The following is a 13,151-nucleotide window of genomic DNA, read 5'->3' as shown; positions in this document are numbered from 1 at the left end:
CCCTTCCTTCAGCTCCTTCCCCTCTAATCTTATACCCTTTATCACTAAGTTCAATTTTCTTTCTTCCCTCTCTTTCTTCTCTATTCTTTGTTCTATGTTTCTAAGCCTTTCTAACTGCTTATTCCCACTCTCGCCCCCACCGCAATTCCCCTTTGAGCTTTCAAGTTTCTTCATCCTACCTCCTATCTCCTCTACCTTTGTGTTATTAATTTCTTCCTGCTTCTCTAGTTTTTGCTCCAATCACTCCATCCTCTTTTCCAACATTTCCCTGATTTCTTCCCATTTTTTTATTTCTTTCTTAACTTCAGCCATTTCCCGCCTAATTTCCTTCTTTAATTCCTCTCCCCTTCTCTCCTGCTTTTCTTCATAAATCCCCATTACCTCTATCATCACTTCTCTAATTTCCTTTAGCCTTTCTTCTTTCATCAACATTTCATTTTCAACTCCGCTACCGTCGGCACCCTCCCTGTTATCTTTTAAAAGGTCTATGCGTTTCGAAACAAAAAAATACATTTACTGAAATTTGCAATCAATTAACGCTACCGGGAACGTAAATTATGTAGTAGTCTCAATGGATATTGTTTTGTCAGTAAGCGAACTTCTTAATAGAATTGATTCAAAAGCGAAAAAGCGAAAATAAAGTTAGCAGTACTTTTCTTCATACATTTTAGCCACAATCCAATGCTTGTATCTTATCGGTATTCTAATCAGTTTTGTAGAACTTATATTTTTATATCTAGATATCAGTTTGTAGAATCGCTCTTTTCTTAATGCATTTAATAGAGTACCATGCGCCACTTTTTCTGTAATTTGTTCATCAGTTAATGCATATTCATCCTGGACATTAGCCTAAGTTTCTATAGTATTAATTTCCTGTATAACACTTGGAAATACTTATCTAAACGTCCTATGTATCATTCTTTTTGGATATTTTCCGCATTCATCATTATGCGAATTCTTTTTGTATCTTCTTCTACTAGTTTAATTTTAATCGATTTATTTCTATCTTTCAGGTCAATAACATTATCGTCAAAATCTATTTTACTTTTTAATCTTTTGAATAAGTCCACTCCAACAATATATTCTTTGGTGAGTCTAGGAACAATCAGAAAAACGTAAAAACCTTCCCAGTCGCCTATTTGGAATTTTTCATCAATTTGATGCTTTAATTTTACGAGTCCATTTTACGTCCAGTTGCACCAACAATTGTGGCGCCTAGAATTAGTAAAAGTTTGCATTGTTTGAAAATATTATAATAGTTTCCATAAAAAGTGTTGATTATTATGAGTTTCTTTTTTTATTTGGTATCGATCATTCGCATTTCTAGTCGCGCTTTATTGATTTCATGATAAAGATTTTGTTTGTAAACATCATCTTCTACTCGTCCGTGTACATAATTTTGCTGAGATGTATTTCTATTGTTTTGATCACGAGAATTAGAATCATTTTGAAAACCAGTTGGCCGTCGATGATCATTATTTCGATCACGAGGCAAATTATTGGATCCAGAGCTAGAATTTCTAAAACCTTCATTCTCATAACTTGGCAGCCCTTCTTGATTTTAATAAGAGATGTCAATAAAAGTCATTTCGGAAACAATGCATGATATTGAAATATTAAATTAAAATTAGGAAATTGATATTTTTTCGCCCTTACAGGATACTAATCTTAGGTAGTTTTGTTTTTTCTTTAATTTTTATAACAAAACGGGAAAAATGTTGTTATTTATATATGACTTATTTACATTCTTTGACAAAGGCGCGCGGTGGTAGTCGAAACGTCAGTATCCTTCATACACTAACTTTTTAGTAACTGTGTTTTTCATCTCTTTTACTTCAATGAAGACCGTCAGACCTACAAAAAATATTCTGACCCGCAGATTAGAGCAGTGTGTTATCATATGATTAGATCCGCTGCATCTTGCTCCAAAGTCAGAAATATCAAATTGGCCCGTTTCTTAAACCTTGGCTCAAAAAACACCCTTAAGACGGCGGTTTTTCCTCAAATTCGAAAAAAATATAAACTGGACTGCACAGCGGACCTAAGCAGCGTGTTTTCATTTATTTTGTACTGCTGAATCCAAATCCGAAATCACAAATACCAGATTAGCTCTTGTTTTAACCTTAACCTCAAAAACAACCCGTAAAAGGCGGTTTTTCGCCAAATTCAAAAAAAAAGAAAGTGGTATGGCCTTTCGTATTTCGATTCAAATTTGGCGAAAAACCGGCTTTTTATGGGTGCTTTTTGAGGTTGGGGATGAAACACGAGCTAATCTGACATTTCGTACTTCAAATTTGGTTTAATCGAGACATAATATACTAGGATATACTGCTATGGTCTGTCGGACGGATCACTTTTTTCAAACTTAACTGAAAACCGCCTTTTTACAAGTGTTTTTTGAGGTTACTGTTAAAACACAAATGAATCTGATATTTTGACTTCAGATTCGGATTCAGCGGTTAAAAATACATTAGGATACACTGCTCTGGTCCGCCGGGCAGGACGTTTTCTTTTTTTGGCGAATTCGGCGTAAAACGGCCTTTTGAAGGATGTTTTTTCAGGTTGGGGTTGAAACAGAAACAAAAATTAAACTGTCTTATAAAAACTGTTCCTGTGTGGCTTGAAAATTTATCTTTTCTGATTAAAAAAAAGAGAAAAAGAAATATTGATCTCCATTAAATTGAAACCTATATAAATAGAAAAAAATATATATTGTAATATATAGGGCCTTATACGATTTTTATAGATTCTATATAGCTATATATGGTGCTATATCTCCTTTTTTCCAGTTTTATAGGTTTCTATAAGGCATTTTATAGAGGGTGAGCAAGGAGGCAGGTTTTGACTAAAAGTAAATAAGATCTACCTGACCAAATTTACTGGTCAAAATTTACCTGTCCGCCAAATTTTTCGTCCTCTCTTTATCAATACTTTTGCACCTTGTAGTTCATTTTTATCTTGCACTACACTTCAAATTTCATATTTTGTTTTTCTTATTTTATGTCATTTACTTTTCAAGACCTCCCTTTGCTTAATTTGTGTTTGAATTTCGCGGGCACTTATATGATCGCTAGCGCCTTCTAGTGGATATTAAATTCCCCCGTTTTAGAACCATTAAATATCATATTATGTTTTTTTTGCTATGTTGAAGAAATACATTTTGGACTTTAATTGGACGAAGTAAATTTTTTCCATTTACTTTCCTAAAACATGCGGAGAGTGGACGTTGAGAAAAGAATATTCTTCAGAAATCAAAACTAGGTCAGTTGTCTTGATACATTTTTTGCAGAGTTAGTCATTTTATAAATCTAGCTTATTTTCTATTCGATTTTCGTAAAGAAACACGCATGTTTTACGGGCAATGTACGTTGCTACGACTACGCTCTAGCTGAGTTTCGGTCCAGTCACATGAAATTTTTTTATTTGAGTGTGAGAATCAACAAAACAAAATTTAAATCTTCAAGTGCATTGTGGGTCACTAACACGCCAAGCAATTCTCAAACTCTTATAAACCATACTTAATTGGAAATAATGGAGTAAGTGTTGCCATCTAGGATTGTTTGGAGACACTAACTGTAAGTAAAGTCGTTTAGCATACTGCGTCAAGCATCAGTCTACTAGCAGCAGCTGCTGCAAGTGGAGGAAAAAAAATCGTTGGGTATCTGATACCCAGTGTGCAGTTTGTGAGTGAAAAAGTAAGTTTAGAGCAAATTTTTAAAAAAATGTTATTGATTTCTGTTTACTTGCGACCGTACGTATATCATATGTAGTGGAATAAATTTTTTCTTGATTATTTCATACTTTTTTTCTTTGTAGATGACTTATAACTTACAGCAGCGTGCCATGCGAGAGCAGACTGTGGATATGTTGAATAAAATATAATTGTTAAAATACAGTGATATATGTCTCTTTTTCCAATTTGTTGTATTTTTATAGAATTGAATGTTATATTTTCTCAATTTTTAGAATAATAAATCGATTTAAAAGGAAAAATTCTGATTCATCATTTTATCATAAAATTGACTTTTCAACTATGCAAATAAACATCGTTCTTAAAAGCACCCAGGTTGCAATTTTTTTTATTAAAGTAGACTATTTCAAAAGTATATGAATAAATTTTTGGGTTGAAATAATTAATATTGCGTGAGTTATGATTTTTAAAGTAAAAAAAAACAATTTTTTCACATTTTTCAATAATTTTTTCGACAAACCTAAAATAAATAAATGGCAATAAAATCAAATTTAGCTTATAAAAGATACCTGAAACTATATCGGATAATTTTATTAGAAAAAATGTTCAATGGGGGTAAGCAATACATGATTAAATACGCTGGGATGTTTAACACCCACGACACACTTTATCGCGATTTTTACCATGTATGCACTTTGAGGGTTAAGACGACAGTTATATTAATTTTGTTGGTACTTATGTTTGTTCTTAGGAGTAGGTAAAAATCAGAAAAATATTACATCATTTTCATATATTTTCGTCGTTTATTTTGGGATGAAGTTACACATAAATAATTCATTCTTTCACTTCAATCCTATAACGGGGCCCTCGTTCTTCAGTTTATAATATATCACTTTTATGTCACCATATTCCTTAACTTTTACATCAATCTGGTATTTTAAAAGTTCAATCGGATTTGGAATTATATTGTATTTTTTAAATCGAGAGTGGTAAATATTCTTCTCCTTATCGTAATACGTATCAACGACTTTGCCAAACATCTGGTGCGTGCCGGCATGTTCCATTCCCATGGGGATTTCAGCTTTGCAAAAATAAAATAAATATTCGAAATTAAAAAAGTGGATAAAAGTAAATCTCAAAATTGAGCACAAAACAAAACAATGTTGATATTTGGGGAAAAGCAGTACACCGTTTATTCAGAATTTTACGTCGAGAGGTATGAACAATTAAATTGAACAACTGCTCGACATACAATTTCAGGATATTATTTTACATAGTGCAACCATTACTCTAAGGGAAAGTAAAATAATTAATTAAACCATTAAAAGGTATAATAATTTTTTAAAGATTTTAAGGGCTTTTCAGAGATCAAAACAAAATTTATAATTTTATAAAGAAATTTCTAATCTTTGTGAGGGCCTCAAAGAATTTTAACAGGCTTTAATAGATATAGAAAAATGATTAACGTTTTATACTACTTCTTTAAATTGCAAAAATTTTCTCAGGAAACAAAGGATTACGGGATATTTCTTCTTCTAGGATTTTGAACATAAAGCTTTACATAGTTGTGTTGCAAGCTTCTATATTTTATACATGAAAGAAGCAAATACTGCATTTGAGAATTCAAAATGAAATGTGCGCCGCTTTCCCTTACATGCACTAACTTTAAATTAGGTTCTAGTTATGTTATTATTTTATTATTTTAATTGTCGGGGTTAAAAACAGGGCTGCGTTATGACAAAATCAGGTGATCCAATAGATGGCTAATAATACTAGAAATTGGAACTAATTTAAAAATTAAAAAACATTTACCCTATATATTTACAAAACTGTCCTCAAACACACAAAATAAGAAAATATATTCAAACAATTCCTAAAAAGAAGCCCTTACCAAAATAACAAAGCCTATCTGATATAATAAAAGCTAAAGCTTATAAAACAAATAAAATATTCAAAATAATTCATCTCAATTCCTTTAGAAGACATTCCTCAATAGACCCTAACTGCGAATATTTTTTAACAAATTCTAAAAGCAACACCCTACCTTTCCTGGACTTCCTTCAAAGTCCCTTGATAATAATTAAATGGAAAAATACTTTAAAGCAACCCTTTATTAAAGTTAGGAAAGCTATCTGATATAATTTCAGTAGAAACTTGAAATGAAGTTAGAAAACAAAAATAATTAATGTAAATGTCTTAAAATAATGTCATTTTATAGATATTTTATAGTTATATTTTTGATACATCCAAAAACTAGAGAAAAAAAATTAAAATATGACCAACTATATTTAAAAATATTGATGATTACGGAATTTATTAAAACTCTTAGAAATCATTGAATTTTACACTTTGTTGCAATATTTATTTAGAAAATAGACCAATTGGCTTCAACCTGGATTAATTTTATACAGAATTTGGGGAGCATTAAACCCTTTAAAGTGAAAAACTTATAGCTCCTATATAATTGAAATTAACACAAGCTTTTCAGTAATTAAAAAAGAGGTAATCTTAACTTTTTTCAATGTGTATATCCGCCTGCAATGAAAATTTTGTAATTTTTTTGTTTAACAAAATTAGAGGGCCTCAAATTCATGTCTTTAAACAGCACTCGCTAGTGAAAATTTAGGTATGTTTTTTAGAATACCGTACCCGTAAGAATTAAGTGTTTTTTTTTCGAAATTATTATTCGCGGCGTCTGGCGGTGCGTTGAATAAGTTACTAATAAGGGCACGGTAGTAAGCAACGTCAATGACACGTAAGCACGGACAATGGCACGTAAGCACGTAGTTGACAAATATAGAAAGAGAAATTCAGAGCGGATTGGTGAGTCGATATTTTTAACGCAAAGTGTAGTATCTTTCCTTTGCCCCCTATATTCATCGGATTTAATATAAATATTTTCCTCTCCTGTTCTCACACATTATAGTTTTTGTGTCATTCTCGATCGTTAAAACGAAAATTCAGTGGAGCAATCGCAGCTCCAGTAATGATTCTAACCTCTCATTTGTCATTATTCAGCGTCATTATTGCACAGTCTTAGAATGACTGATATTCGTGATTCATGCGACAGACCAGATTTATTGTTAAAAAATTTTAATAGATAATGAATTGAAATTCAAGCCGCGCGGAAATACGTGCAAAAACATAAATGGCTGATATCATCATGATGTCAGTTTGCTTTTACACAGGTAAAAGCATTTTTAAGTTGATGATACAGAAGTAACATTTCATTGCGAAGAATCAACATTAGTGAGTAGCATCATTTGTTTATTGCAATCGTTTTTCGCCTTCTTACACTGTGTGGCAAATTGTATGATCTCGTGCGGCAAACTTTGCACTCGTGCAAGATTGACGAACGTCGTTGGTCACAACTAGAGTTCTGAAATTCCCGAGAATTGAAGTTCAGGTTATATAACTAAGAATATGATAGAATTTAGAAGAATTCAGAAGAATTCAAAAGAATTCAAGAATTTATTCTTTTTAACAATATTTTTATTGTTCAGGTTATCTTAGGGCTTGAATACACATTATTTTCTAGTTCAGACATATTCAGACATTACAGTGTTTCATATACTCTAAAATTTCCAAATGTATTAGTTTATTTTAAACATAAAAAGCTTTTTCCACTTTAAAAGATAACTCTTTAACAGAATACTGCATTTTCAACAAAATAATTGAATTTTTAACATAATAGTTAATTATTCAACCAGAAAGATAAATTGTCAAGAAACAAAGTGTCATAGCTCATATTTTATTAAAAAAAGAATGAAATTTATACAACAAAAGAAAAGAATTTGAAAACCAAAAAGAAGAATTTCCAACAAATAAAGATTTTTCACTCAAGAAAAAAGTTTATCTAAATTATTGAACCTTTAAACCAAAAGACAAATATTCTTTATAAAAATACAATTTTCAAACAAAAAATATGAATTCAACAAAAAATTAATTTTCCACGTAACTGATGCATTTTTATACAAAAACATCAAACAAACAAATTATTTTTTACAACAAAAAACGCGAATTTTTAACCAAAAAATATAAATCTTAAAAATAAATGGAAAAGTTCCAATTTATATTAAAAAAAGAATTCTAAGAAAAAAGATGTATTTTCCACTAAACAGTTAAATTTGGAACTAGACATAAGCCTTCAATAAAAAAAATCACGGTATAGCTTAACTTTGACTCAAGTAGTTAAACTTTCAATTAAAAAAGATTAATTTATAACAAGATAATTAAACTGTTAACAAACGAGATAACTTTTCAACTAAAAATATAAATCGTTAACAAAAAAGTTATTTCTTAACAATGCCATTTAACCAAATGTTTTAAAGAAATTAGTTGAATTATCAATCAAAGAAGGGCGATTTCGAACCAGAAAGTTGCATTTTCATACCAAAAATGAAATTTTTTCTATAAAAGATGAAGCTTTAAATTAAAAAGATAAATTTTCTAACAAATAGTTGAATTTTCTTTTGAAAACGATTTTAGTCGACTTTTCACGATAAAACTACGAATTTCTTTAACAAGAAATAATTTTCTACCAAAAACTTCAATTTGCAATCCAAAAAAAGGATTTTTTAAGTGAAAGCGATGAATACTTAACAAAATTCTTGAATTCTCTAGCAAATAGTTGAATTTGTATAAAAAAATATGAAAATTACCTGAAAGCAAAATAATTTTTTATCATTAAAAAGTTGAGTTTTCATCAAAAAAAGATTCCAGTTAGCTCAGTAAATTATCTTTTTAAATTCATTCACCTTGTTTAAAAATTCTTCTTAGTTAGAAATTCAAGTATTCAAATCAAATAATAATAATTTTCTTTAGAAATTCATCTCTTAGGTTGAAAATAAAATTACTGCTTCGTTGAAAGTTCAACTCTTTTGTTAAGAAATAAGCTGTTTGATTCAAAACTTGTTTTTTTCTTTTGATAAAAAGGAATTTTTTCCGTAAATTTAAATATTTTGCTGCATTTTTTTAGGTGAAAATGATTATTATTGAAAATTTTCTTTTTAGTTAAAAATTCATCTATTTCTTTGAAAATAATTTTTTTTTGTTTGAAAATTAATCTTGTTTTTTTTTTCAATTTATATCTAGCAAATAGTTGCACTTTTATCAAAAAATATGAGATTTATCGTAAAGTAAAATAATTTTTCATTAAAAAAAAGTTGAGTTTTCATCCAGAAAAGATTCCAGTTAAGTTAGTAACATGAAAAATTGAATTTTTGTGTCAAAAAAATAAGCTTCTACGAAAAAAAATTGAATTTTTAATCCAAAAAGACGAATTTTTAAAACTAAAACGGTTGAATTTTTAACAAAATAGTTAAATTATCTACCAAATAGTTGCATTTTTATCCAAAAAAAGATCAATTTTGCACAAAAACAAATGAATTTGTAATAAAAAACAAATTTTTTTTATAAGCTGAACTATCCAGAAAATATTTCAGTCGATTTTTCAACACCAAAATATAAATTTTTATCAAAATGTGAATTTTCTAGGAAATAGTTAAGTTTTCAAGCAAATAGTATAACAGTTGAATTTCTAATCAAACATTTGAAATTTTACCAAAAAAAGATGAAATTTTTGCTAAAGCAGGTAAAGTTTAAAATAAAAAAGAGAAACTGTAAAAAAAAGAGTTGAATTTTTAACCGAAAAGTTAACGAAAAAGTGCAGTCTTCTATCAATTAAAATAAATTCTGAGATTCTCATAAATTCTCAGAGAATTTATTTCTCGGTTATATTATCGGTAATATTCTCGGTAATATTCTCATTCTCCTTACCGTTTTACAAAGTAATATAACCGGCCCAGAACTCTAGTCACAACAAGTCTGTTGTGGGCTTTTGGAGTAATTAAGCCAGAACCCGGAAGCGCTCGGTAAGCGCATTCCCGCCCCCTGATACGGGTTGATATGGGCATTCTCGTAGTACGCATGCGTCACCATATTTGGAAAGCCATTTAACACTTTCCGTAGGCTGTACAAGCACCGAAGTCGCGTTTATCGTTTACGTTGAACAAAAAATACACTTGAGTCCTTTTGACATGTTTTTTTACCTTCATTCATAATTTTATAATAAAAGCTCACGTACCCATCATCGCCAAATCAAAACGCGATTTTGCATGGAGATAATTTAATCACGCCATTTACGATTTGCAGTAGAAGTCCGATAACTTGCCGTCCGTTAAGTTTACACTTAACTTAAAACGTCATGACGGGTACGGCACGCATACTAATTGTGGTTCTCCCACTACGTGTGCTATTTTGCTAATGATTTGCGCGCATGATTTACGCATGCGCGCACCTAATATCGTGCTAGTAGAGGGGGCATCCAATAAGTCCGCAGTTCTTGGAATTTTCTGCGCCTACAGCCCCGAAGTTGGAAAGTTATCGGACTTGTACTGTATTCTTAAAGTGTCGTGCGTGACTTCTGTGAACGCTTTTTTGAAACTCGCGCCATATTGCTGTAACTAGTGTCCGGTGTGACACGTTACGAAAATATAGTATTGGAATATTTCCATAATATTCATATAATAATATGCGAGTTGTCACAAAAACGTTGCGCTTATTTAAAAAAGCCGCCAGTTCACACTTGCCATGAAACTTACTAACAATTCCTCAGTTAAGTATTGAAAATATTGCATGGCACTGTCTTTAAAACCATATGCTTCTATGAGGATTATTTTTAATTTATTAAACGAGACCGAGGCCTACCAATTTAACTTTAAAACTTGAAAAAAAATTAATTATTATGTCCCTACCCAGAATTAGCCAAATTTTAGTTCTATTTTTTACTACATAAATTCTTACAATCTGGATGATAGTTGAAGTCTGGTTCATTTCTAACTGCCATAAGAAGTTTCCCCCCGTGGGCACTAACCAACCAGGTCACAATAAAATAGCCTACGCCTTTTTCAAGCGCCAGATATTCGTCAATCGTGGAAGATTTAAGATCGCGTTCAGTTGGTTTTGTATTCCCTCTTGCTAACTCCATATAGATAGGCATTCTATTCCGATCATCCCACACAAAAACTTTGTGTCTTAAATAACCGAAAGATCGATCATGTTGTCTGGTAGGTTTTTCAGCTTTTAATCCTGTAAAAAATTAAAGATTTGTGATTTAGAAAATATAAAAAATGAATAATTCAAGATATCTGGAAAAGGTTCATACTTTTTTGTTATTTATTTTTAAAATTCAAAATAAATGATAAAAAAGTATAATCATTTTCCAGTATATTATACCAAAATACCCAAAAACCCTAGGAAAAATGAAACTCTGATTAATATAAATTGAAGCATTGGAAATTGAACCTTTTATTTGGAACTCTTTAAGAGTTTAAGACAGTTTAGAATTTAAAAACTAAAAAGCTACATACTATGAAATTTGGAAATTTAAAAACTGGGAATGTGGAAATCTGTATTGAATTTTGACTTTCGGATTCAGGCGGCTGTTTATTCCCGCACTGTTAGAAATGTTCGGATAAATTCGAACACATTTAAGATACTAAAGTAATTGAAATTTACGAAATTAGGTTGATAAAAACGAAATTCAGTAACTTTTGTAGTATAATTACAAAATTTGTAATTAACTTTAGAAGCGGTTTCTGAAAATAACGAATATTTTGTTAAAATTCCTAAAAGATAACAGAACTAAAAGTTGTCGTCACGAAGGAATAATAAGGAGGTGTAACTCTGTTTCACCATTTGACAATAGAAACATTACCGTGAGTGGTAGGCACATTACAGGAAGATTTAAAATTTTCGTGCTCAGGTGCGTCAATTTGACAAATTTTCTCACTCGCACACTTTTCCACGTATAGGAAGAGGACAACTGCGCACCTGCGCACGAAAATTTAAGATCTTCCTACAATGTGCCTGCCACTCACAGTAATGTTTCTTTTGCCAGTTTCGAAAGCCTTCCCACTGGCAGTTGGGTCTCATTATTCCTGCGTGGTAATCGTAACAGAAAGAATGCGCAGTTGCATGCGCAGTCGCTTCCGAAGCGCGTTCGGCTAGCAGACCAATCATGGTGGTTCAGTATCGGTGGTGATACATTTTTAAATCAAGGAATGTCATTGGTTAGGGAAAAGTCAGGGATTTAAAGAACAATAATCGTGTAAAATATAGAGAAATTCTGTAATTTTAAACTGTAGAGTAAAATAAATTTGGAACTTTTTCAATTTCAATTTTAAATAATTTTATTTAGTTCAGAAACGATTCTAGGTTAAAAACTTTGCAAACTTTAGATTTCGCTGTTTGAATATTAATCTGGTCAGGAAAATGAAAAATTGGTTAGTGAGAAATTACAGAAAATTAAAAATAAAGTTTCACGGTCGCCCTGGTATATTATTCGTGTTAGTAATTTGTTTGCCTTCCACCCATATTCATTTTCTTGCAGTGGCTTCCTCCAGAATATTATCTTTTTAGTTATATATTTTATTATTTGCTTCAAACTTTATCAATTTTGTTGAAAATGCATCCCTTTTGGTCGAAAATTAAACCTTTTTTTATAGAAGATTGACTTATCTTTTAATCTCATATTTTTAAGCTAAAAAGTCAAACTAAAATCCTTTTTTGGTCGAAACTTGAACTGCTTTTCAAAAATTTGTCTTTTTATTTTAAAAGTTCATCTATATTACTAGAAATGACATCTTTCTTCGATAAAAATGCAACGGTTTGGTTCAAAATTCAAAAATTTTGTTTAAAAGTATTTTATTCTGTGTTAAAAATTCAACTGTTTTGTTGAAAATTCTTATTTTTGGGTAAAAAACGTAACTATTCTCACAGAAAATTTCTTTCTAAGTTAAAACTTATATTCTTATGTCGAAAAGTCAAACTGAAATCTTTTTTGGATGAAAATTCAACTATTTTTTTGATCATTTGTCTTTTTGTTTTAAAAATTCATCTATTTTAGTATAAATTACAGCTTTTTTAGATAAAAATGGAACTGTCTGTATAAAAAGTAAACCAATTTTTTGTTAATTTATCCCTTTTTATTAAAACTTCAAATGTTCCGTTGAAACATCGTATGTTTTGGGATAAAAGTTGAAGTATAATTTTCTCAAAAAATTGACTTCCTGTCAAAAACATATTTTGAATAAAAATGCTCCTGGCTGCTTGAAAGTTAATCTTCTCTCTGTTTAAGGATTCACCTATTTTTTGAAAATTTTGGTTGAATCACTTTGTTAAGAAATCATTTTTTGTGCAACTTTTATATTCTATTCGAAAATTTATTTTGTTGGTTGAAGCTATGACTATTTTTCTATAAATTAATGTTTTGCAAAAATTACATGCGAATATTATTTATAAAAAGTTTAACTAAATTTTGTATATATTTTGTGAGTAAATTTCTCGATGGGCTTTGATTATATACGAGGGTGGATTGATAAGTTTCCGGCCTGACCAAGAAAAACAACGTTTTTAAGAATTTTTTTTTTATTTCTCAACATAATCTCCTCCAAGGCTG

The 13,151-nt window shown here is 30.3% G+C and overlaps 1 protein-coding gene across 1 annotated transcript in view; it reads right to left on the bottom strand.

The window, feature by feature from the left end:
* Positions 1–4,533: 4,533 nt before the first annotated feature.
* The window catches only part of LOC117178234, a 56,960-nt gene continuing 48,342 nt past the window's right edge, over positions 4,534–13,151 (bottom strand). The window contains exons 12-13 of the mRNA XM_033369562.1: positions 10,496–10,780; positions 4,534–4,772 (exon numbers count right to left, since the gene is read on the bottom strand). Of these exons, the coding sequence (XP_033225453.1) occupies positions 4,534–4,772; positions 10,496–10,780 (524 nt within the window). The remainder of the gene's footprint in view (positions 4,773–10,495; positions 10,781–13,151) is intronic.

The sequence above is a fragment of the Belonocnema kinseyi genome, chromosome 1 (assembly GCF_010883055.1).
Source record: "Belonocnema kinseyi isolate 2016_QV_RU_SX_M_011 chromosome 1, B_treatae_v1, whole genome shotgun sequence".
Lineage (NCBI taxonomy): Eukaryota > Metazoa > Arthropoda > Insecta > Hymenoptera > Cynipidae > Belonocnema > Belonocnema kinseyi.
The sequence above is the reverse complement of the archived record's forward strand: the minus strand, read 5'-3'. Positions and strand labels throughout refer to the sequence as shown.